The sequence below is a fragment of the Anser cygnoides genome, chromosome 3 (assembly GCF_040182565.1).
Source record: "Anser cygnoides isolate HZ-2024a breed goose chromosome 3, Taihu_goose_T2T_genome, whole genome shotgun sequence".
NCBI lineage: Eukaryota > Metazoa > Chordata > Aves > Anseriformes > Anatidae > Anser > Anser cygnoides.
The window spans coordinates 39,079,298-39,106,604 of record NC_089875.1 but is presented as its reverse complement, the minus strand read 5'-3'; the positions used below and the strand labels follow the sequence as shown (position 1 = coordinate 39,106,604).

Genomic DNA, 27,307 nt, shown 5'->3' with positions numbered 1-27,307 from the left:
TATTTAAGTTCTCATAGAAAACTATATTTTTCATAGTTTATGCCTCATCTATAGCTGAAAACATCTTCAGTGATCCATAACACCTATTTGAAAGCTAGTTTTTACAATAATTGCACTTCTTCCTCTGTCATGTTAAAGTGGCAGTATCATATTGATTGGGATTTCTTTCTAAGCATCACTGTGAGCTGAATCTCCGGTGTTTCTTTGGCTCATTATCACCATTGTATTCACCACTGATGTGGTTAATTTATTTATCTAGTTTGTCGTAATAGGATTTCCAGGTAATAAGAGTTACTTACTGTATTATAAATAAATAGCTGTTCTACTTGAAGAATCTACTATTTCTGCTGACGTAGGGGAAAGTAAGATCAAAATTGAGACAAGATTGAAGAGATTTATGTAAATTATTGTAAATAACTGAAACAGGTGGAACTGTAGCAGTTTATACCATATGAATATCTGGCACGTTGTGCAGAAATAAATTAAAAAAAAAAAAAAGGGGAGGGGCTATTCATTTCATAAACTTTCACAATAATATGAGATACTTAGACTTCTCTGCATCTAGTATTTCAACAGATTTATATCTTCAGGGGAAAAGAGTGAATGTGGCTGATGTCTAGATTTCTTTAAGACAGTACAATGAAGAAACCAAAAGACAGCTTTTTTTTCTCCCATCTTTTCTAAAGGAGAAACTAAAACTTCTTTATCAAGAAAAAGTCAATATCCTTGATGCTCAAGTAAAGTCTCTAAGGTAAAGTGATTTTTTTTCTTAAAATTATTGTTGAAGAAATATTATCAACTCATGACAACCTGAACCATTTTTGATTCAAATTCAAGTAACAGAATGGGTAATGACTATGTCATGTTTTCTAGTAGTGTCCCTGGAAGCTGGTTTTACATGAAGCTTTCTCAAATACAAATGTAATGTAATTGAATGCATTGCTATTATATGACAATATAAATTTTATAAATTAAGTTGACTTGTTGTATTTATAGACATTACCGAGCCTTCGAGCTTTATATGAAATCTTTATTCTTTTTACCCATTTTCCATATGGAAACTCCATGTCTGTTCAGATAATCCAATCAAAAAAGAAAAGTTAAAGTTTTAACTTTTGTGAGCTCTTTCATAATTAGTTCTCTTCTGCTAGTGTTTGGTATCGCAACTTTTAGAAATCTTAAACATTGAACTCGTTTAAGCCAGATAATGATTTTGGAGGAGGAGAACATAGTTTTAAAGCATGCATTCTGTGTTTCCAGTCATGCAACCTGCATATCTTTAAAAATAAAAACATAATGAAAATAAGAAATGTATTCTTCAAAATAACGGTGGTGTGATTATAGTAAGCAGACCATGGAAAACCAGAGACAGATGCATTCACTTTAAGATTTGGTGTTCTGGAATAAACTTTTCCCTGTATACTTGCATTCATGATGTTGCTGCTGAATCTGTTTTATTCCCTGAATAAATTGAGATTTCATGTATCTGAAATTTACGTAATTGTGAGTTTGTGTCTGTGCAAGTGTAAAAGGCATTAATGGTTTAAATATGCCTTCTGAAGTGATGCAATCATAAATGTGCAAAGTCAATCGTGCTAGTGAGTGTAAAAGAGAATCTTAAATCTCAGCTGTGTAATCTCCTGTTCACTTGGCTTGAAGTGTTAAATATACTCAGAAAAAGATTGAAGGTTCAAATGGTCTGAAAACTTTTGTAGGTACTTTACTGAACTTCTTGCTTTCCCCTGAGGGGCATGATCTTTGTAAGTGTAAGCTCTGGAAAACATTTGAGATTTGCTGATTTTATTTTTTAAGTGCAAAACTGTACTCGTTTCAGTGGGACTATCCTTGTTTTTAACTTTTAGCATGAATTTACATAGGACTCACCAGTTTCTGCCCTAGGCTTCCCAACAATAGATCTGTTGTACCATGGCCGTCTAAAAATATATGCAGAGCAAATTCTGTTCAGGTTATAGTGATTCTATTTAATACACTGACTACTAAAATTGGGCAAAGTACGCAGATTTCCCAGATGGAAATAAACATGCATGCTCAGTAAATCCAATGCAACCAGAATGTGTCAGACGTGCTACATGTATGCTGCCCAGATGGCCTGCATAACAAACCAAAAGTTTTGGATTCATTGCACAATTTGTCAAATTGATCTATATGTGCACAGTGTGCATTTGTCTGGAACTTCCTGATGTCAGCATTCCTACTGCTCATGCTCTACTTGGCCTTACAGATGCTTGGAAATTCTAGAGAAAGTTTTTTCAGAACACCTGGTTAAAATTTTGGAGAGAAGTTTAAAAAAAAAAAAAAAAAAAAACCTTACCCCTGTTTTCCTGGAGATGTGGTTAACCTCAAGTTTGTGTGTGGTGATCAGAGTGAGTGTGCTGAATAAATCTGGATTTTGCTTAGGGAACATATGGAACTTTTATTTTATATTATCACTTCTCAGTTAATTTGAGAGTAGAGGAGAAATGTGGACTTAATGATACTATAAGCAAGAAGAACAGAAAAAAAATATTTTCTTAGGATACTGAAATATTCACACAGCTGATATGTAAATTTATTTACACAGTTTTTTATTGCAAATGAATCCTTTTCTCTGTTCAGACCAATAGGTCAGTCTACAATTTTCATCTAATCTTTTTTCTATATAACTCCACTGTTTTCTGGCACTGCAGAAAGAACAAATTAATATAATTTTGTTTCATATATATTAACAATTCTGTTTGGGTTGTTCAACTATTATTTCTTAAAGTTTTCCTTACGCTGCTGATGTGTAAAATAATATGTATTACAGGTACTCTTAGAGTTCCTCTTCTCTTGCATCTATAAGTATATGTTGCATATAAATATAGCTTGTAGAAGTGTTTGACTATTGCTGAAATATTTTTTGTTTTCTTTCTAGAAAAGACCTTTCAGAATCTCAGAAGACGTGCGAAGATTTGGAAGGAAGGCTAAAACACCAGAAGTCCCTTGTTTTAGCCACACATTCTAGTCGGGTTGGTGGTCTGTGTCTGAAATGTGCACAGCATGAGGCAGTTCTTGCACAGACTCATTCTAATGTTCATGTGCAGATCATCGAGAGGGTAACAAAGTAAGTTTGGGGTATTTAGTTTCTCACTGAAAGCACGGTTACTCACATTAAACCACAGAAGTCATAATGTGTTTGGTTGCATTCATAAAGATGTGCACTTATAGGACAATGGAGTCCCAAGTTCAAATTGTAATGCTAAAATTGATGGCAGAATATGACTGTAGCTCACAACTACTCTGAAATCCATGTAATTTTTCTGCTTATTTCGACTGCAAAATAACATTAGTCGTGTAATTATGTTGGGGGAAACCCCAAGGTATCATACTGTTAATAGTCTTTGTTTCCTGCACTTATTCTATAAGCAAACCCTTTGCTCTGTCAGGACAAATGTTATGGAAGTCCATATATTTTGATTGATAAGTTCCTTATCTTTCTATAGTTGGAAATTTTTCTTATTCCACTATATTGCACTTTTATTACGAGGGACATCTAGAATACATTAGCATTGTAATCCCTTTTTTCCTTGGATTTGTTTAATAGGTCTGGGGTTTGGAATAGGATGCATTGCTAACTAATTCGGGTAAATTTCCTTTGAATAAGAAATAAATTATTTGCAGCAACCATTTTTAAATTGTAGTTTTTATTTAAATGATTAAATAAACAGTGATACAGTGATAAAATGTATAAGGTATGGTAATTTATTTGTCACAGAACCTGTGGAAAATCTGAACAAGCTATTAACTAGTACATTTTTGTCACCTTGTGTTATAGGGTGATTTGAAACAAAAGATTCGAGCTAACCTTTTTTCTCCCTCTTACACCATTATTTCAGTGTCAAGAAAATCCGAAATCTACATCTTTGTGATCTAAGACTTATTAAAGAGAAATATATTGCAGTAGGGATTTTCAAAGGGACTAAGTTTGCCCAAATGTTAAAACGAACACACGCAACTGTTTTACCATTCCATCCAGCAGATGCATTCACAAAAAAGCAACAATTTTCAGTCAGAATCTAGTTGTACCTTCCATTAATGGAGACAATTATACTCACCTAATTGAAAAGACTTCACCATGTCAAAATAATGAACAGGTGAAGTTAAGTATTACAGTTTTACAGATTGTGCTACTCCATTTGGTATAGATCTCAGTCTCTGTTATTTCTTAGTTCAAGAAGCTGTGGAGGGATGTAGAATTCAGGAGTCTTATTCTTTAGTTATCTTAGTGATCTGAATTACTTGTTGACCCTAAATATTTCTTTCTTTCCTATTTTACATTTAATTACGGGGTAATTTCATATAACTTTGATATTTTAGAAACTTTTCCTTTTTTTGAACATGGATTCCTATTATGCAATGCCAACTTCAGTGTTATTCAGCTTCAATACGTTTGTGACTTGAGCTCTGCTGTCTTTACGGTTTCACTAATGGTCAATCATTCTGAAGTGAAGGACCGATCAGCAAGCAACTGATATCTTTAATATGTGCTGAGTATTTTCAGTATCTAGCAATATTCCATCTTTCACGCTTTACCCATGGTGGTTTTAGTCTTGCTTTGCTTTTCACCTATATGTTTCTTATCTGTTAACATCTTACACTTGATGCACCTGTTTTTTTCCCCCCTTGTGGGAAGATATGAAAGAAATTTCTCTTTCTTTATATACAGAGAAAGAGATGACTTGATGGATGCACTTGTTTCAGTGAGACGAAACATGAAAGAGATGCAGCAAAGAGAATCCAATGCTTACGAGCAAGTTAAACAAGCTGTGCAAATGGCAGAAGAAGCCAATCTAGAAAAAACAAAGGTAAATTCATCAAAAAGATGAGAGCTTTTGAGTATTTGCGACTACTACAAATGTTAATTAGTTTTCATGCTGATGAGGGAATACACGCATAAGATCTTTATCACTGACGTAGTAGATTTAAAGGGATTGCATTTTGTGAATACTTCTGAGCAATAACATGAACTTTCTATTTGGATTCTTAAGTTGTCATCCAATGCCGTAGGTTGTATTGCAATCTTAGGCCACTATTTAAATTCTTATGTAGTTTTCACAACTAGAGGATAAAAATTGAAAGATAGAATTCTAAGAGGCATTCATGGCACATGGGAAGATAATTCTTATATCACATTTATGACCTGCTCCTGAAAGAGTACTTGAAACATTTACAAACAACTCTTCTTACCTCAGAAGAGTGCAGTGCAAGAACTAATTAGCTAATGTAATGCTTTGAAGATAAGTCCTGTGTGAATGCTACCTACATGAACCTTTTGGTACTGTGAAAATAATAGTGATAAAACCAGTTTTGATTTAGTGCTTATGTTAGACCTAGCTACTGTATATATAATCAACTAATTTTGACCTAAATTATTTCCTTGATTTTTAGTGACATCTACTGTGTTATTAGTGAATTACTATGGAATTGAGAGGTGGGGTTTTTTGTTTTGTTTTCTTAATGAAATGCTGTTGTTCTTAACAGTGGACAAAATTGCTTATTTGGTCAATAGAACAATTATATCAGTAGTGTTTACTATCTATCCAGTGTGTGTGTGTGGGGGGGGGTGGTCTTTATCTGTGAGCAGTGGTGGAAAATATAATAAGAGTTAGAAATCATATGTACTTGTTAAATTTGAGTATTATAGCTCCATGTTTTTACTCAACAGAGAGAATCCTTTTGAACCCACCGTTTTCCAATAATCACCTGTCTCACCCTGTCCTGAGGGGTTACATTTTTCAATTGCTAACTAGTTTTCTTTGGGCAGGCAAAGTTGTCTCATACAAATATTACTCACTTACTGTTCTTTAAAAGTGTACCAAATACTTTTAATCTATGTAATAAAATAAGAGTAGCAGATCTTCCTGTTTTTTTCATTAGCTGTTGGAGGTCTTCATTGTAATATTCAAAAAGAAAATCCCTGTTGTCTTTTTCAGGGTAGCTCATGCTAGAAATGGCTTAGTAAAACAAAGAACCTTTAATGAAATGGGTCTTTGTACCTGTACTATTTCTGACATAAAAAAGAAAGCAGCTCCATATGGTCTCTACAGACCACCTCTTCCCTGCAGCAAAGAAATGTGAAGTACTATCTGTTTGTGTACAAGACAGAACAGTGGTCTTTTTCTAGGCTCAAAAATTGTAGTAATATGACAGAACAGGGAGAGAAATCTTTTAGTTCTGCTATATAATTTAGCTTTTTAAAAGTACTGTTATTTCTCTTAAGTACAAACTGTCCCTTATTTTCCCAGTCCTATTCCACTCTTAAGGTGAAGGTCTGTTTGTTTGTTTATTTGTTTTGTAAGTGTCATAGAATCCCTTAGAACAGCCCACATGAGAAAAGTAAGGGGGCTAGCATTTGGAAACCCCGTGTGTTACAGTTCTGCCATCCTGTTGATAGACTGTCTGACCTCGGGTGCTTCTCACTTAAAAAGCACTATTTTTTTCTGTCTTTCAGTTGTCCCTGTAATTTGTGGTCCCTTCTCTGTTGCTTAGAGCCAGGAGGAGATCTAGAAAGGCTAAACTTCCATAGCTGAAGCAAATCCAGAAGTATTTTTTCAACTTAGACTTCATAGAAAAATAATTGTTTGAAATACTCATTATGTAGTCAAAACAGCAGAGCAAATAAAATACACATTTCTTCATGCAATGCATTTCTTCTAGAGTTGCAAGAATTGTGTTTTGCATGTCTACCAAACTACAGCAATCTTATGCACACAATTGTTCACTAATGCTGATGTTACATTTTTAAAAGCAACAAGAAGAAAAGCATTCAAAGCCACAACAGAGGAATTGCCTTTCCAAGGTAGATCTTGCTGATGCGGGGGGAAAAAAACCCTGAGAAGGGTCCTGTAGAATTGACATAAACTAACAGAGACTCAGATTATCCTCTTAAAAACAGTGGTTTGATTTGTTTCATTGAGTATTGGGATGTTCATGAGGGAAACTGAGTACCAGAGACTGGCTTTGAGTAAAAGAAAAATAAGCACTTTGAAAAAAACTTGTTTGAAAATAAAGGATAATAAGGTATTCCTAAAAGTGGGCTACTTTAGCTTCCTTCAAATAGTATATACTATTTCAGTGTGTATATATACTGGATATATTCAGGATATACTTCTATCACTTCTATCAGTGAAATGAAATCTAGTTTATTTTTTCTCTTTTAACTTCTTTAGAAGAGAGTGCCTATTGTTCCTCTTAAGTACAAACTTACCTTTCTTCTTTTGATAATCTAGTTCAAGCAAATAAACGTTACTCACTTCACATGAGACACATATATAACCTGTGTCTTATCAGATTTCTTTAGCTTTTCTTAAATCTTCTAGGCTTGTTCTCTAGCCTTCTGCACTCAGTAGTTTCCCTCGGGGAGAACAAGTAGAAATGCATACAGTTTGCCAATTTTTCCTTCAGATGTGCAATTGAGCAGTAACCACAGGTTTCCAGTGTTTGCAAGGAGTCGGGTGTTAGAGGCTGGTTCTAGAGTTGTGCATTCAGGAATTTTAAATGCAAAACAAATAATCATTGTGGTTGTAGAGAAACAGCTAGTTATTTGGAAAATATACCCTAAAAATGCTTTCATCTTTGCCCTGACTTCTAAATTAATTTAGAACTTACAAATTACAGTAGGGCATGTATATACATATGTATATATGTTTTCAATTTGTTAGTCCTATTTTAAATGTTGACACAGTAGGATATGCATAAACATTGTAGGTAGTAAGTATGTTTAAAAAAAAAGACATCCTTTCTAATAGCAAATTGGTTTCTCTGAAATCATTAGATACATTCTGCAGTTATTTATGTTACGTTTCTTTCAATTAAAAAGTAGTTGTTGTTTAATACTTTGGCTTTGTTACCTCTTTTTTTTTTTTTAAGGCTCTAGTCCAATGTGAGCAACTGAAAAGTGAAATGGAACGCCAGAAGAATCGTCTTGAAAAGGAGTTAGCAGCCCAGCTAAATAAGAGGACTGATGAAAAAGAAGCACTGCGGGAAGAAATGAAGAAAGAAAGGGAGGACTTGGCAGCAATGGTATGAGTGTGTTTCTTTCCTATTTGTTTATTACAAGGAGTGCAGGCGTTCTCTAAACTTCTTGGTTGCATGTCTTTAATTTTGTCTCAGTTTTGGATTTGAAAAGTCAGCAAGTCACATTACTATTCTAAAGCAAGGTTTGTTTCTAGCTTCTTACAAATAGTGTTATTTAGGTTGGTAAGTTGAAGATTCAGTATTTAGCACACGTCAAAGTTAGGACTTTTTGCTACTTCGAACTTACATAATATATTATGTTACAATATCATAATTCCATTCTAATATGGTATTTTTCAGAGCAATTTTATTAATGCTTGATTTCCCCACCTGCAGAAATGTGTTGGAATCTTTTTTTTATGTAACTTTGAGACAGAATCTCTGATCATTTATATTGTGACCAACCATTACAACAGAGCCCTGCTAACCTTGTTTTAGTCTTCTAGATCCTAGTGTAACGTGAATATAAAACAAGGTTTTTCTGCCCAGTGGTATATACAGAGGAAACTGCATGCTTAGAGCAGTAAACCTCTGAGGTGTGTTTGATTTGCAGCCTCTTCAACCGTTTTCTGGTGGAGGTTTGGAAACAATGTAGTGATTTTCTCATCTGACTGTAGGCTTTTTTGTATTTATTAGCTCCTTTTAGAAATAAGCCATATAGTCTATAAAACAGAACTCAGGCTGAACAAGGTAAACCACTGAAGTGTTTAAAAATGAGGAGCTTCTTCAATAGTGTTTTTGCCTGTGACATGATTGGAAAGCTTCTAACATAGAGAACTGAGATGATGGTTGTATTTCTGGTATTATGAGATGCTGGAATAAGGTTCTGAAGCTGCTATGGGAAGTTGCAGCCTTTGACTCCAATTCCAGATGTTAAAACAGGAATTAAGTACAGTAATAAGGATTAAAGGGTATTTGATATTTCTAAAAAGTGAGCTGTTGTAATTGATCATCAGAACTCTGTTGGCAGAACAAACAGAAAATAAAAAGAAAAAAAAACTTGCACTGAAGACAGTGAGCCATCATTAAGCAGTTGTTTGTTCAAGTCATTATCTATTAGAAATTATCCTTCTTATGCCATTTAGATTTACTTTAGAGCAGAGTACACTCTAAAATACAGCCTATTAGACAAGCACATTGTACTTTTTATTAGTAGAATAATTCACGCTGTGTCACCATATCACTTTGTATTTCATCACACCTGGTGTTGTTTTACTGAAACTAATCCCAGCTCTGGAGTTCGTCTTTTTCTTTTTTTTTTTTTTTTTAATTCTTACATTTATATTAAACAACACATAGTGATAATATGATGATGTCATTCTTGGTAATTAAGGATGATCTGGAATGACTTTCTAGAAAACTTTGATCTATATGTACGATTTAAGTCTACATATGATTTAACTAATGTTTATGCTTCAGGAAAATGACATGGTAGAAATAGCGTATTACGCATCAAGTCACTCTCCATGTGAAATTTTATCACTTGCACTAAGAAGTCATTTGTTTGAAGGGGAGAATTGGCATGATCCACAAATCAGGTGGATGTATAATGAGTGAAAAATAGTTATGAATATATAATCCTCTAGGTTTGGCTTTGAATTCCTTTAAGTTAACCTAGAACTGTCAGACACCATTATTTCCACTTTTATTAGTAAGCTTCAGGGCTAAATAGCTGAAGGGTCACTGCCTCTGTTTCATTGTTACTTTTTTTTTTTCTACCATTCAGCAAAATTTGATCTGAATTAATTAGAATTTTTAACATATGATTTCGGTATGCTTCTTGTACAACATTATGCTTTGAGTTACAGTGCTGAAATATTAACTGAACTTGGAATTAATTTAAGATGTCATTGCAATGGCAGTTTTCTTTTTACTGGTGCAAGAGATAGCTGGGGGAACATGATTTGATTGAAATTAATCCTACTTAGGGATTGATAAGAAGGTGTTAAATAGTACCCCTACAGCTGAGAGAATAATGCAGCCAGCTGCTTCTGACACTTTGTCCTTACTAACAAGTCCTGGAGACTAGTCTGGTTAATAAAAAATAAATAAATTAAAATAACCTGTAAATTAATACATTTAAATTAATCCAAAACAATAATAAATTAATCCAAAATAATGAACCTATTGTTACATATTGTTTTGCTACATAACTACAGTTTCTTTCAAGGAGGAAGTCCAACAGGGTTTAGATCTGTAGCTGGTTGAATTTCATTACTGTAGTATTCTTGGGATTTTTGTAGGTGACAGCAATGTCTGAGAATGTCGCCATGTTAGAGGCTCAGGTAGAGAGAATTACAAGGGAAAAGAACGCTCTGGCTAACCAGTTAGAAGAATCACAACATCAACTTGCATCTCATGAAACGGAGATGAATAAGGTAGGCATGTATAAAAATGAGTATTGAGCTTGCTTTTCCTTATCGTTGTGACTTGAAAGATGAGAATTTTTTTCTCCATTTTCCTATGTATTGGTAAAGAGCATGTGAAAAATATGAACTTAATCTGAAGACTCCAGAGACACAGTTTTACAAGTAAAGAGAGAAGTCTGTCAAGTCACCGTGTGATCCAAAAACTATGCTTGCTTTCTCATGGAATATGTAAATCTTATTTAAAACTGCAATCCAGTGTTTCATTTTAAAATTGCATTAGGTGTGAATGAGACACCATAGTATTCAACCCTGTCCTGTAATTTCTACCTCTGGGTTATGCAGTGTTAAAGGGAGCAGTAGCAAATTACTATTTTTCAAGTACTTTCCTGTACAAAATGCTATGTGGTGTACTACTTTATTCAGTAATGTTGATGGTAAGCATTTTACAAAGAAATCTTTCTTCCAGTTAAGTATTATAGCTTAAAATACATATATTCCTTCTATTTTTATATATATACACTGTTTTTTAAAAAAAAAAGTGTATTTACATAAGATCTGTCTATGTATATATATCACTTTATCACGCATTATTTTGCATGTTTCTCAACCAATTAGAGCCTTAATGTGTGTCATAACATGAGAAGGACTGCAAATGTGTTTTCTAAAACTGATGCTGGAGGATGATCTATTATTGCAGTAGTTATTTTCTTATTAGCTCAGTTTCATCAGTCACTTATAGAAATAACTTCAATTTCATGAATATGAGGGAATACTAGATTTTTATAGAATTGACAAACTGAAAATGAAAATTTGTTAGTCTTTTGAAGTGTCTTTGTGGCTGCCCAGTAATCCTAGAGCCAATCCTACTTACCTAGCAGTTAATTGCAGGATTTTTGGGAGCAATTCATTCTTTAGGCCTCCCCTTCTGGAGAGTTTTCAGCACTCCGTCTTCCTCAGCTGCCCCTGCTGGTAGAAATAGGTGGAAGGAAGTATTGCAGAAAATTTACAGCAAAGAGCCAAACATATTAGAAAACTTGATTCAAATTCAGCTGAAAAACAAACAAACAAAAAAGAGCATTTTAAGAATGTCAAAACAGTTCGTTTCACCACTTCTGAAATTTAAGAGTTTTGATTTTTTCCAGACTGGGCTTGTGGCTGGCAGTAGCCATCCATGGAGGGAGCTGGGGAAGGAGGGGAGTGACGTATATGAATATCTGTTGGTTTGAAGGAACAATTATAACATACTATTTTGAAGCAGTTTCCAGGGAGAGGTGACACCGTGGTTCCAGTCCTTGCTTGAGTTAATGTTAAGTGATACAAAGCTGAATAGGTGGCTACTTTGCAATAGTCAATGCTATGTTTTCAGTGCTCTGTCCTGAGGAAGTGGAAAAGGGTGTTCATGATCATGTGCTCAAGTGAGAATTTTTATACATCCTGGAGGAAAGTTCTAATAACAGAGCTATTGGGACTATGTACTTCACTATGACAGTTTGCACTGGTTGTATGACATTTAAATTCCCTTATGGCTTTGACTCATTTCCAAACTCAGATTGCCATTATGAAAAACAGTAAATATTAATGCTTTTCCTTTTGAATTATATGTGAAATGCTTTTTTCCCCCGCATGTACTAGAAGTCAGGGGGGAAAAAAGTTTGGGGTGAGATTTTTTTTTTTTTACCTTCGTTATGAACTACTAGGAGGCTGAAGAATCAATTATTAGGACAGCACCATCTGCTGATTTTTCTGTGTTACTCTATTTGTACTATGTCCAGAGGAGACAAAGGCAAGGATGGCTATATTTTTTTTTTTTTTATTTCCCTTGGAGGAAGGGACATACCACATTTTGTTCATTCTCAATAAAAAGAAAGAAGGAATTGTGAAGACGGGGCTGGCAATCTATGCAGCTGCATTTTAGGATTTTTCAGTTGCATATCATATTTCAGTATTAAAAAATAAATAAAGAAAAAAACACTTTAGAACATTCACAGTCTTCAGAGTATTTGCTACTTTCCATTATTTGCACTGGGGCTAAATTCACAAGCTCTCCTCCAAGAAAATGATCCCTCTGCCCTCTAGTGCTTTTTATTTGTAGGTGGTGCTTCCTTGTAGTTACAACAGTTGGTTTTGTTTGCTTTCTTCTATAAGGTTATCTGATTGCCCTGTGCATATTTACTTTTCTTTCTGTTTTTTTTTTTAGGGGGGGAAATATGAAGAGATAGGAGACTGAAAATTAAAAATGAATTTAGACTGTAGAATGTGTGAGAGGAGGTTGCTGAGAAGTACAGTGGACTAACAGCAAATTAAAAATGTGCGTATTTAGGAAGCAAGTCTGAAAGTATAAACAGGGCAGGCAAACAGGGTTAGTTGGAAATAAAGTTCTCTGAGAGTGGCTGCAAGTAAACACATTTGTGTTTTCATTGGGAAATGTGAGGAATGGCAATCTTGCATATGTTTGTTTCATATTAAGGTGAAATGAATAGGCACAAATTGGAGGTGATTGCACAGGAAAAGGATAAAAAGCAGACAACTTGTACCCTATCCTTCTCTATTTCCAACAGATAAATTTAAATAGAATACATTAAAACCCTTAGATAGGGAAATGGGAGAGTAATAGCCCTGCAAGGCAGTAGCTTTGTGGGAGGGATTGGGCTCTCTCCTTCAGGCCCTTTGAAGCTGAGCTGTCTTCAGGTGTTTAAAAAAAAAAAAAAAAAGATAAAAAATAAGAAGAGGGACAAGATGTTGAACATCTCAACAGCACGGAGTACTTGGCTTTGTGGAAGTGATCTTACATGTCTTTAAATGTTGCTCTGATCCCTTTCTTCTGGCCCATGCATATATATGATACAGGCATTTTGAAAATAATTTTTCATTTTGTAGTAAGTCTATAGTGCTTTGATCCAACTTTGAAAATTATTGTATTAACATCTAAACATTTTCTTTCTTAACAGCGGAGAGTTGGCAAGGCAAGAAACTATGCCCTTATATAGGAGTGTGCTAGATCCTTTACTTCTAGGTTTTGAAAGTGTTGACATAGACTTTCTTGGGATTTTAAAGAGAATGGGAGAAGAATATGAAAGCAACAGTAGTTTAACAGTGTTCAGTAGCACATATATTTACAACATAAATATTTATAGTTAGCAAAATCTTGATCCAAATATAATTGAATCTAGAAGGCACTGCATATTTCAAAGTTAATCACTATATAGAGAATTCAGATCCACCTTTATATAAAAACATTTACCATATGTAGTCTTAAAATATCTGTAAATTGAAATACGTTTCATTCAAACGGCCTCTAGAGGGCACCAAAAGATCTAATTGCAAACCCTGGGCTATGGGTTCTTCAAGCTACAGATCATGTTGTCTGTATAATCTAACAGGTGTGTGGAGAAATGCGCTATCAGTTGAATCAAACCAAAATGAAGAAGGATGAGGCAGAAAAGGAGCTCAGAGAGTACAGAACAAAAACTATAAGGGAGCTTGAAATTAAGGACCAGGTAAGAGATGATACTGCTATAACTTTGCAGTTATTAGAAGCCTAAATAGGGTTATTTTGGAAGTTGGAATGATTCGTTTTTCTAATAGTGGTCATTTATTACTGTTAAATGGTTTCTAAATTAATGGCAATAAGCCAGCTGTTACTGTTAAATAAATACCTCTTGGTTATCTTATTCTTGTTTTCAGCCCTAGTATGTTCAGTTTTACATAGTACTCATCCCATGTTTTCATATAGAATTACTCTATCATATGAATTCATACAATGTACTTGAATTGTATATACTGTATACATATGTTTATACACTTTTTTCTCACAAATAAATCCACATGTAATTAGGTATACATATAGCGTGACAAAACAGTAAGAAGTCCAAGTATAACCTAACTATACAAAGGGGGGGAAAAAAAAAAAATGTTCCCGTTTCTTTAAAGATTCAAGGTTAACAAATGCAGGGCTTCATAGAAAAGTTGTTTCTTTTCTCAAACAAAAGCACAAAAAATAATTTAAAAAAAGTCCTTTTAGAAAAAATAACTATAAAAATTCCAGTAGACATCGGTTGTTGATTATCTAAATCTGTGTTTTAAACAAATATAAAAAAGCAGTATATGCTTTACAGGTAGACTGTGAGAAAACATCCCTTGCAATAAGAAGGATTATTAGGATTATCTGCAACAAACTTGGCAAACAGCTTGAACTGGTATACTCCGTTTCTTTTGAAGTGCCCTTTTTGTTGAGGTTCTATCCATTTTTTCTCTAGCTATTCAAACTTGTAGTTATTCCTTCATAAGCTGTGATTTTTCACGAGTGAACGTCTTCTGAATACACAGAAGAATGTATAAGATGCACAGAAACATAATTTTTATATGGATTTTGTACTTAGAGCAGTCTATCCAACAGATGTTAAATTTTTTTTTCTTGCAAATTAGTGAACAAATCATATCTTATGTAAGAAAATATGTAGGGGAAAAAAGCAGTATTTCCAAAATCATATTTTATTCACCAGTTGCCCAAAATCTGCATGTAGGACAGTAAGTTTACTAAAACAGTAAGTATACTAAAGTATGAGCTTGGACTACAAACAATATTAATTCAAATTATAATTAAAACGTACCTAAAATCAAAAAGCAAAGTCTACTAGATAAAATAACTCTTAAATATGTAAAGAAAAATCAGACAGCCCAGAAAAACAGGGGCCTTCCAAAGCCTTTTGTTTTCATGTTTTTTGTTTTGTTTTGTTTTTTTTCTTTCCTCCTGCATCCTTTAGGCCTAAGGACACTTTAAAAAAACAAAAAGCAGGCTTGTCGTCTGTGTCTTGACAGATATCACAGATAAGAGAGTTGGCATAATCTTGGCATACAAATAAAACAGGATGTGTTTAATAAGATATTTGAAGAAGTATCTTGGATTTTAAATCCTGTTCTTCAACTTGCTTCAGGATTGCCTTCTGAGCAAATTGCAAAATTTAACAAAATATTTTAACCTCATGTATCGACATACTGGTATTTTATTCAGTGTGGGAACGAATACACCAAAATGTGGTAATTTATAATTTGATATAATTAAAGTGAAGTGATGGGAGGGGGGCTCCCTATCGGTAAAGATTATTAAAGTAATTCAGTAACTACCTGAAGTAATTATGTTGTTCACATATGATTGTTGGTTCCTTTTTAAAAGAAAGGAGGGGAAAAAAGAAGGAAAACAAACAATTTTTTAAATACTTAAATTCAGTATCTAGCAGCTGGTTTATAGCTGTGACTCTAATAGTCAAGAAAGTTCTGTATAGGTATTAATATTATTTAATAGGTATTAATGTATAATGTATAATGTAGGTATTATTTAATGTGTTAAAAGGTGACCAAAAAGAGCATTTTTTTTTTTTAGTATCATTCACTAACTTTGCTTTTAAAAAAAAAAAAAAGTTGAGTCACTGCAAATCATTTCCTATAAATGAAATGAAAACAGCTTAATCACATTTAGCTTCATATTTAAAGAAAACCCTAAAATGTTTCAGCTTATATGGCACCAAATAGCAAACAGTAATTGTTCTTTGGTCTCTCAGCCATGACCTGACCTTCTGGCTAAGACACAGAGTTGATACCTTCCTTGGCCACCATCTGTTCATAATAAATACATATTTATTATTTAAAAGTAGAGAGACAATAGTGTATAAACAGTGTCGCTACGCATTTTTCTGTTTAAAAAGTAAAATATCTTTTTCAAGTTCACTTTTGATACATTGAATATGTTTCCTGTTTCTTGATGTGATTGTATTTTTTAATTACAAGGATCAATTTTAGTTTTGAAGTTGTACTTTAGTTGATATGTAATGACTTTCTAAAAAGGATTAATGTTATCCAGGTGTGTCAGAACGGTCATAAATTCCCATATGTACAATTTGGGATGATCAGATAGATAAACTAAAGATGATATTTATAAATTTCTTTGAAAATGAATTTGTATCCTTTAGGAAAATTAAAGGAAATTATATGTTTGATCTTTTGTGCTGTTTTTTTTCTTAATGTCTACTTTTCTGTATTTATTACTCAACTGGGACTAATTTCAAATATTGGCACTTGAGTAGGACTACCTGTTACTAACATTTGATATAAATATATCTTAAGATAAAGAAGCAATGAGCAATGCTACCATTTAAATTGAATAAGTATTTTGTAATATCATCCATCATGATCCTGATTAACATTAGGATTTGGGCCGGGGGACGGAGAGGGGAGGCATATACCACAGTTTCTCAACACAAAAACTGCATCTGTTCATCTGGCCCAGTATATTATAAAGTAGCATAACCTACTGCCCTCTCTTTTTCTGTCTCAGCTCTCCCACTGTGGATGTAGCTGTGCTGAAATAAAATACTTGTTCCTAAGAAGGTAAAGTATTATGAGGTACATGGGTGTAATGCCTTCATGGCAGTAAACAGTGTCCACACTAGGGGTTGTACTAGCACAGCTATATCGGAGGAAAGTCACGCCCTAGCCTAAATAGCTGTTATCAGAGCAAAAATTGTGGCATATTTGACACTGAGGGAATTCACTTTTGTAATACTTTTTCTGTGAATTTGGAAGCGCTGCATGGCATGATTTGTGTATTTTTGGTAGAAATTTTTCTTCTGAAAATATGAAGTTGTTTTTCCTCAGATTTGCATTACTTGCTCTTTTCTGCACTGCATTATAAAAAATAAAAATGAAGTCTACTATTAATCATTTGCTTTCTATTTGTCTGTAAATCATTTTCATTTGGTTTATAAAATCTTTGAAGCTTCAGCGTGTAGAAGTTTGTATTACTGGTTTACGTAGTCGCAACCAGTTTGGGCATCTTCCTTATTAGAGAGTTCTGAGTGGTAGTGGGACACCACTGGGAGTTAGGGCCTTCTTCTAATAAAGCAATGGGATGTGTTCAATCCAACTTCAGAAGATCAATCCTTTAAATTTTATTTTACCATGGAATATTGGAAAAATACTTTTTGTAGAAATCTAAGCTTCTACTCTTAAACTGAAAAACAAACAAAAACATTTTTTTAATACCATCTTTAAAATTCTCCAAATGTAGTTTGAAGCAGGGGATAGTAGAATTCTGCTGTGTACCTTGTAGGTGGCAGAATGAAAAGCTCCAGAAATACTATACTTCCCCCCCAGATTTTTACAAGTTATCTGTACATAATGTACATAAGTTTCTGAGCCCAAATAAAGAGATACCGTAGTCACTGATATGCGCAACCTCTACACGTGGAAAGAGCTGTACATGAGTGCATTTCATTGTTGTATGACAGAACGTAAATGATGTCTATATGCACTATAGACTGAATGACAATTTTGCAGACAAATAAAAATCTGGCAAAATTGCAGTCCAAAAGCATTTTGCCAAAAGGTATTTTGGGAATGTTTATCTCATTTGTCATAAACCCATGATTTATAGTAACCTAATTTAGACATTATAAATGGAGAGATTACTGACTGTCTTCATCAGAAATAAAGCAGGTCGAGAATTTGGGTGTATATCCTGGAAATGCTGAGAGCGTGTCTGATGCAAAACAAATAGGATCTTCTGAAGACACTGATTCCCTGAAATGTCGCCTTATGAATAGATATCAGGCTTCCATGAGTCAGGCTTTAAAAGATTAGGCTTTTCACAAGCTGGGACATTTAGAATATCACCAGATGTTTTGAAACTCAATAAAACTGCAAGATTTGATAACCCTGTTGAAGATGGGTTAGTATTATACGGCAGAAGTAAGAAGAACTGTTAGAAGAATGCTCATTTTTATACTGAAGATTTTGTGACCCCTTTAGTTACAAAGATTCTCTGCAAGTTCTGTTTTTAAAAGAAATTGTTAAGTTAATAAGCAAATGTGACTGCTGTTTCTCAATTTCTCAAGGAGAAGAAAAAAAAAAAAACACATTGCAGACAGCTTGAAATTCTTAGGATCCAATTTTCACACCTAGTCTGACCTTGAATATAATGGCCTTGAGAGTAACAAAAAAAAAAAATTGCTTTTGGACAAGAAAGCCTTAAGAAAAACAAAAATTATGTGATAACATTCCACTATAACCAAACTCTTTCTAATGTATTGTTTTCTTTCCTTTTTTCCTTCCTTTCTTCCTTCCTCCTTTCTTTCTTTTTGACATGCAGCGCACTGATGTGAAAATAGGTAAATGAGGAGGGAATGAAATGTTGTTACTTTAAGGCTTGCTTTGATAATAATTTTCTGACTTGTTCAGGAGGAACATGATTGTTTTTATGATTGGACTTACTAGACTCAACTCAATCTTTTTGAGGAAACACATTGATCTGGAGCCCAACAAAGGAAACGTCTAATTGCAGTTACGATATGGCTGCTGCTATAGTTTTGCTTTCCTCTGTCAGCCATCCTCAATGATCAGTGAGGATCGTCGGTCTTCAATACACTCTTTGACCCATTTTCTTGAGAAAAATCCCTGGGACTGGGATTCCCAGTAGTAGAACTTTTTTGTAGTGTTCTACATTTTCTGTACGGATTTGCTTCCCCAGAGCAGCTGGCCTGCTAAGCGGAGTGAGCTGAGCTCTGTCAGCCCATGTTAGTCATCAGGATTTTATTTCTCATAGCTGCAATTGGCCCAAGTAATCTTGGTCCATGTTCTATCATCAAGAGTGGTGTTACCCTTTGAGCAAATAAAATCGTTTATGTGCGTCAAACGTTATTTGAAATAGGAAAAGAATTGCACAGCTTTTGATATAGTGTGCATATATGTTATACTTAGAGAAACGCTTGCTTTCCCAATTATTTTTTTCTTCTAGGACTAGAAAAATGGTGGCCTTGTCACCATTTGTCATTGTTTATCTACTCAGAAGAAAAAGAGTGTAAAAGTCCCTGACTATCACTTGTCTGTTGTCACTTTGTAGCTTTTCTTAATGCTGTCCAGGGGGAAAAAAAAAAAAAAAAGACAATCCCACATCAGTCATATGAAAGACATATTTGAAAGGATAAAAGAAAGAAGTTTTATCCTCTCCTGTTTCTTAATAGTGAAGGAGGAGTAATCTCCTTCATTTGTTTCTGTATGCATCCCTCCTTTTCTGAAATTCCCTTATCAGTGAGCAAGCCATCTATTCTCCATCACCCTATTTTCCCCCGTACACTCACCCACAACTTCAGCCCTTTAAAAAAAAAAAAAATCTTGTTCCACTGTAGTAGAAAATCATTTGCTTATTTCTGCTGGTGGCTGCTGAGCTAATCTCTAGTACAACAATGTTGTCCATGGGTTTGGAAATTTTGGTCCTGAAATAGTATTGCAGTACAAATATTTTCAAGGAAATAATGAGGTAAAATCCCTCTATAGCATATTTCAGCCACTCACTCTTGCTTGTTTTCCAAGGCACTTATCCACAATATCCAGGGGCCATGTTGCTCTTTAAGAAGAGTTGCCCAAGGACAGCCATGTAAGAATACTGCTTAATTTAAAAATTGCATGTGCATATTCATAAATATATACTTAGCAACATGAATCTTGTCTTTCAATTTTTTCTTTCCCTGACTGCAAGTAACTAACAGATAGAAAGTTTGCTTCGATGGGATTTAAAAATGGTTGAGATCATCCCTCCTCCATGCTATTCCTCATCCTTTCAGTACCCTTGTTCCTTTGTAGCAAACTGCAGCACTGTGCCTCTTGCTTCGCAAACATTTTGGAAGCAGAGGATTTGTTGCTCCTGACCTTTGCATAGCAGATGGCTCTGGTCTTAAAGGTTTGCGCTTTAGTAGGGCACATGGGGTGCCACAGTATTGCCAGGTGTCATTACATTTCTTAACAGTGGTTATGTGGTCACAAAACTTTGCATTTGAGGATTGTGAGACTCCTAGTAGATCAGGCTGGCATAATAGCCATCCAACAAATTACAGCCTGCATTTTTTATCTAGAAAATATCTTTGCTTGTCCCTCCGGTCTTCGGGAAGTCAATTGATTCGTGAAGTGGCCGTGAGGAAAACCTTTCAAAGAAACCCTGTGTGTTTATTGGGGATACTTCTGTTCTTGTATTTCTGCTCATGTCAATTGTCTTTCCTGTCAATATATGAATGAGTTCTCAATTTCATGACTAACTTAGGATTTCTGTTTTGGGCTAAATGATTTGTAGAATTTGCAGTTGTATTTTGTTTTTTGAGAATTGACTTCAGTTGAAAAGGTTTTACCCTTTAAAAACAGATTTAGTTTTTGTAACTGCTTTGTATCCCCATTCAGCTTTGAATAGGAAGCAGCAGCAATTCACATAGAATTCAAAAGGGAGAAAAACATTGTTGGGACCTGGCAGGGGTTAACCTCGTGATGGCCCTAACTCTCCTTATAAAGTTGGATAGTTCTTCAGGTGCAATATGCTATGTCAGATGGCCATGCCTGGGAGGTCTGAGGTTTAGAGACCGCTCAGATTCGAGAGTTGCTTGATTGATACCCGGATTAGGATAGAAATGACTGCAAGTGACCCCTGCTGCATGTGAGCTACTAGTTTTCTTTCCTCCAGGTAGAATACCTTGAAATCTTGCTGTAAAAACTGCACGTTCTTTTTTATAGTTAAAAAAAAAAAAAAAAAGTTTCATCCCTATGGTAGGGTATGACCGTTCTGTCCCTGATTAATTAGTAGATAAATAAGTAACATTGATTGAGATTAGTGTTAGACAATGCAAAAATTCCCTGTTGCTGTTATATATCATGTTTAAGTGTACTTGGAAGGCCATATTGGTGGTAACTCTTAAAAAGAGCTTAATTTTAGCCTCAGTCTTGTGCACTGTCAATAATTTCTTTGCTTTGAAGGGCTATTTTAGTAAGTGAAACTAAGCATCTGAGCATCGAGACCTGTAAAATTTTATTATGTTTTATTCTGAAGTGTCTGTGATTTTACAGATGTTGATTTGCCTTTTGGGGCTGTGTCTGCAAACATGAACAATTACAGTAATTATACTTCACTTCCTGTTACTTTATCTTTGTTATTCTATTTCTTGTTTCTATTTTATATCCCTTTAATATATATATAAAAAATGAAGATAATGAAATGTGAAACAAAGAAAAGAAAATACTGTAAATTCATGAAAATACCTTCCCCTCCAGAACTACCATACTGCAGAATTTCTGCAATGGTATAGTTAGTGCAGAATTTATTTTTCAGGTTATATTGTGTGTTTTCCTACCTGATGTGTAAGAGTACTGGTATAACAGTGAATGTCATAAATCACTTATTAAGTCATTTGATTTTAGTATATTTTTGATTTGTTAAAAGGCTTCTAGAGTTGTTTTTGCATTTAATTCGGAGTGTGAGTTTTTTATCACTGCTTAATCATTCTCATTTGTTTTTAAAAAAAAAAATTTGTCTTTTCTGTCAGCTTTGCTGCTATTTAAAATTCTATGAAAAACATCTGCTAGTTTGGAATTTAAAGTTCCATTTTTCTGCATACAATAGAATCAGCATCAGTATGAAAAGAATTAGGCAATTATTTTAATCTTTAATTTAGCTTGTTTTGAATGAAATTACTTTATTATTTCATTTTATCAGATTTTGTAGAGATAAAGAAATGTCTAGTTAATTAAACAGCACGTTTTTACAACATACATAAGCATTGTTAGGTGAAGATAATTTCAGATAATTCACGAAGAGGGTATATGAAGGTTGATCCAGTATTTGAGGGCTACTATACATTTTCCAGTAAGTTGCATTTATTTCACTGAATGAGCATCTCCAGTGTGCTCACCTAAAAACGCATTGTGAAAATCAGAAGGCTATTTGTAAACTCGTCATGAACTAATGAATGAGAAGTGGAACACTTCTTTTAAGAGTTTCAAGAAACTGTAGAAGGCACTATATGCTTCAAACTGTAGAACTTCAAATATAAATCATGTTTGGTGGTAATACTGGGGAAAAAAAAAAAAGTTCTATAGAATAAGGTTTAGGCTGCCATCTTTCAAAGGCAGAAGTGCCTGCTGATACTCATGGGAGTTAGGCAACTGCAGTGCAAGACAGATTAAATAATACTTTTAAAATTATGTGCAGAAGTAATAAGAATATTAAAGTTGGGGAGTTAAGCACCAGAAGTTGCCTGTTCCAACCTTAATGTAGTCTTGGTGTACATATACATTATGATAATTCTGTTCCTTGTTATACTGAAAATCTGTTTCAGATTTTCTTAAACGCAAGATTGTCATCTGTCTTTTTTCAGTTCTGTGCTCCATCTCTCGTCTCTCACATACATTGAAAAGTTAAGTATCTCAAAGAAATACTATCTGATCATGTTGTAAAAAGCTGCATCACAAGTGATAGGCACTGAGGGATCAAATTAACGCTGCATGAGAAGCGCAGTTGTCATCAAAATCCTTTAGTTGGTGGTTTGTTTCTGTTTCTCCCTACAATTACGCTGAGGCCCAGATAGCAGCTACAGAACTGCTTGCAGCTTCCCAGGAGAAGAACTAAGAACTAAAAGTAACACAAAAACTAGTTTGAGTCTGAGTAGTTTTGGAAGGACGCTCTCTGAGAAGGTTCCCTGCAGGAACAGTGAAGAAGTTGGTGGTTATTGAATTTTTCTATATTTTGAATTCTGATTATATTGTGATGAGCCTGACTTGACATATTTCAGGACAAAGTGTATACATTTTTGAGCCTAAGGTTGTGTGTAGTAGAAGGAAGGGTTTTGTTTTGATTGTATGAACATGTCTCAAGTTCAGAGGCTTTGTATGTTTCAAACCATTGTCTGAGTTACTAAACCAAAGTAACAAGTAGCATTCAGAGCCTTGGCTGTGAGTTTTCAGCATAATGATGTTTGGCTTCTACGAGGTTACTATTTCTAATGAACTGCTTCAGGTATCTGAAAAATAGTTTAGCTGGTATCCCTAAAGTATGTCTGGATTAGATACCTCTGGTTTCTGAGATGCTTGTTAGCATGTCCTCTTGGGTGACAGTTCTCTCCCATCCTTTTCTTGTGAGGCTGTCTGCTATTTCTGCTATAGTCATTGCCAGAATTCTTGGTTAGAATTCCTACTTTCCTTACCACTCACATTGCTATGACCTCTAAATCCTGTTATTTTAAGATATATTTATTTGTGTCTGTATGCAAAGATCCTGTTAGGGAGTCACTGACTGAGAATTTGTTTCTTTAATTCTACGCTTTCATGACAGCTGAAATCTGTGGATGCATTTTTGAGTTCAAACCTTGCAGGGTAAACATCTGGCTGATGGAGGCAGAACATTTTCACCAGAGGTTCTTGTGCTTGGAATTTACTTCCTTCTGTAGGTCTGTGTCAAAACCTGACTGAGCCTGTTTAACTCGAGGGAATGGTGTAAAGCCCATCTGTTCACTGAAGCTTTTCCCTGACAGAGTGATTGTAGAGTGTATTTATGTTCTCAGCTGTAGTTGTGCTTTTTCAAATACTTAGTTGATACTTTTAGCTAATTCATGGTTTTGTTTTTTGAAAGGTGTGTTGAATAGGTGTATTCTTAAAGGAAATTTTAAGAGTGTTGCAGACTGTCCCTATCTTTAACTTGTAAATACAGGGAAGAACACATGTCCCAGCTTACTATGAATGCAGAAATAATGTTAATGAACTGCTGCTGTTGAGAAGAATAGAGTACAGAGAACCCACTGAGATTTCTGTTGTTCTATTTTAAGTAAGCAGAAGTCTCTAGAAATAAGTGAAAAGAGAAAGCATATGTAGCTGAATACCTTTGCATACCTGGTTTTAAAATATTCTGACAGTGTAATAGGTTGTTACATTCTTTAGAGGTGAAGAGTACTAATGATCTTGCAAATAGTTTCACTGTCTTTGTATTCAAACTTGGAATTACCAATTTAATTTGTTAGGTGGTCTGTGTAATAGAGCAAGGTGACATTCAAATTCTAATCAAAATTTTCTTCATAAGCCTTTGTTGAGTGCTCTTAGGGGAAAAAGTGTTCAGTTAAGTAATTACAAAAATTAAAAATATTAAATAAGAAAAAAAAAGAACATCGTGAAACCTTTTTCTGGATGAAGAAATTGTGTTTGCAACATCATGACATACTACAAGTGATTTAGGTTAACATTTCTTGGGAGGAACAGAGACAAGATTATTATGAAGGTGCTTCAAGTGCAAATATTGGCACCAAATTGCATTCATTTGTTCTTGTAGGATGTTTGAATGAATGATTTCATTAACTGAAGAAGATATTAAGGCTTGTCTACATGAGGAAGCTCTCACAAAATAAGTTATGGTATGAATTTAAAATATAATAGCTATTCAGCACTAACTCCTTACATGAACAATTTTATTCTGAGCTACAAATGACCTTTCACAGTTTAGTTGACTGAACAACATGCAAGTTCCCTCTAGTCCCAACGATGAATAAATATTTATGTATGGAGTTACTGTAGAATATTTACATGAAAAAAATTTACATTGTTAGCTTATTCTGTACTACACTGCCCTCCTTAAAAGCGTCCTTAGGACAAAGGATAGTATTACGTTACAAATGTATTCCTACGGGTACTTGTATGCTATACATGGACTTAGAGCAAAACATATTCCTTCTGAGAATATGTATGAAAAATGTTTAAGTTGCTGACAATATGATTCAGTTAGAGGTAGTAAGTCCAGTGTGCTTCACTGGAATCTAGATATGGTCATGAATTTTGCTGATCGTTGTATGTAGAATAAATTAATATACTCATTAACGAAGTTAGATTTACTTACTTGGTTTAGTTGACTTGTAAGGACTAACGATGTAACGAATATGACAGGATTAATAGTGGCTGATGTGTTTAAGATTCAGTCACTAATTACTTATTTTTAGTAAAGCTAAAATCAAAATGACCTTATTCTCTTGCGTAGTATTAGGAGAATATGACAAAAGCTTGATTCCCTTGCATTGTTGCTTATGTCATAGATAAGGAAATGAAGTGAACACGAGCTATCCTCTACACAGCAGCTTCTGAAGATGGCCACTGTTCTGCTTTCTGTCTTTTTAACCCGGTGAATTCTGGACACAAATATGGGAGGTTCACATGAGGATACCGGAAAATGATTTTATGTGTATATCTCTTAAGCCATGAAGACAATTGCGTTGATTGTGTATTAATATATTTAAATGTGATATGCATTATGGCTTTCCATAAGAACGTAATGTCAAATACTTGAATTTACTTGTTTTGCAAATTTTATCAACAAATTTCTTTTGTTCTAAAACAAAACCACATTCTTTTTCATGAGCTGTGATCACATTAAGATTTATTGTCTTAAAATGTTTTTCCATGCATTTCTTAAATATACTTTCTTTGGTTCTAAATTTTTCTAAGAAAATAGAAAAACTGGGATTAGAGCTGAATGGAAACAAACAGCGTTTGGAACAAGCCCAGCAGGATGTGACAGAAGCCAGAGAGGAGTGCCTAAAACTGACAGAACTGCTGAGTAAATCTGAACACCAACTGCACCTCACCAGGTACCCCTTATCCTATTACATGCTGTAGTACCAATTTCATTCTGCTAATTTTTTTTTGCCACAGGCTTCCCCACAGCTGATATAGATAGTTGCTGCCATTGACTGCATGGGCAGCCCTCAGTCATATTAAAAGTGGAAATTTGAATGACTGAGTTATGAACTATAATTGTTGAAAGTGAATTACTAGTGTGTAGAAAAGGTGGCGTTCAGCTCCGGTGATGAGGTACCATACTTTTGGGCAGGAAAGAAGAGCCGGGAAGAGTGAAGCTACGTTCTTTTGTTGTTGCTGTGTTTGATTGGACAAAGATATTTAAAATGTCATTTGAGACTGTAGTGTACAGCAACACCCTTAGGTGTAGGAATTTGCAGATTAATAACATGAAGTTTCTGCAGCAGAGTGACCAGGAACATATAAATGTGCGTAATCATGCTAAGCTTCATTAAAGGTTGAACAATCAAAAGGTAATATTACTCTCTGCACATAGGGAGTAAACTCAAGTGCATGAAGAGGGTGTTTAAGTTAGTTGCTCAGTGGAAATGTGATACAATGCAAGCATTGTGTGACTAGTGACTTTCCAAGAGCTTTTTCCATCTTTTGCTTTAGCCCCCAAAACCACTTACTGTATTACTTGGTATACATTTCTAGAAACCAACAGAAGATTAATGTGCCAATGATTCATTCCAGCTTGAGTTTTGGTAACTGCAGGAATTTTTACCACACAGCATTATTGTCTTACTGTTACAAGGTTTTGGTTGTATGTGTGTTTTTTCTAACCCACTTCCCTCCCTCCCCGAAGAGTGAATATCCAGAAACAAGGACTTTTACTCAGTCCTTGAGCAAAAAGTTGAGTGAGTTTAAATTTTACTTGGGAGGGGGGAAAAAAAAAACCTCAGATTTTTATCACTTAACAGAATGTCTGCATGTTTATCCAAGTCTTGTAGACTCTTTGGTCCTTGTGAGAATTCTGCCATTGAGTAAATGGAAAGAAAATAGCCTCATCCAAACTATTAGATTCAATGAATCAGTTTTTTATTCAGCTACATTTCTGTGTAATTCAGAGCACGGTAGTTTAACAGATGGAAGAAAGTACCACTCTAACAGCCTGTATTTAGAGAAAAAAATATGCTAGAGGTTAATGAACTTGAAAAAAGTTTTGGGTGAGTTGTTAAGATATCTAAAGTTTGGATTTAGCAGAACTTTATTAATAATGATTTGTTGTGATAGTTAACCAAATGGCTTACCACGCTCCTTTTAGCAAAAGGCTGATTATATGCAGTAAAACTCTGGATATCTTAGAGGAAATCTGACTAGCTAATATATTTTTGTGAAAATCTTTGACTTGTTAAAATGAGCATTATTGACTGCTTCTACATAGTGTGGCACCTACAGCTGGGTAACTAGCATACTGATGATTCAGGTAGCTTTTCAGTGTACAATTTTTGACTCAAGTA

At 34.5% G+C, this 27,307-nt stretch overlaps 1 protein-coding gene across 6 annotated transcripts in view; it reads left to right on the top strand.

Moving 5' to 3' along the window:
* The window catches only part of SDCCAG8 (SHH signaling and ciliogenesis regulator SDCCAG8), a 106,826-nt gene that overhangs the window by 14,028 nt on the left and 65,491 nt on the right, over nucleotides 1-27,307 (top strand). For 5 of the 6 annotated variants that reach the window (XM_066993926.1, XM_066993927.1, XM_066993931.1 and 2 more), the window contains exons 7-13: nucleotides 687-751; nucleotides 2,915-3,103; nucleotides 4,706-4,844; nucleotides 7,909-8,061; nucleotides 10,299-10,433; nucleotides 13,805-13,921; nucleotides 25,713-25,855. In XM_066993926.1, the coding sequence (XP_066850027.1) occupies nucleotides 687-751; nucleotides 2,915-3,103; nucleotides 4,706-4,844; nucleotides 7,909-8,061; nucleotides 10,299-10,433; nucleotides 13,805-13,921; nucleotides 25,713-25,855 (941 nt within the window). The remainder of the gene's footprint in view (nucleotides 1-686; nucleotides 752-2,914; nucleotides 3,104-4,705; nucleotides 4,845-7,908; nucleotides 8,062-10,298; nucleotides 10,434-13,804; nucleotides 13,922-25,712; nucleotides 25,856-27,307) is intronic. The other variant, XM_066993928.1, reaches the window with a different exon arrangement.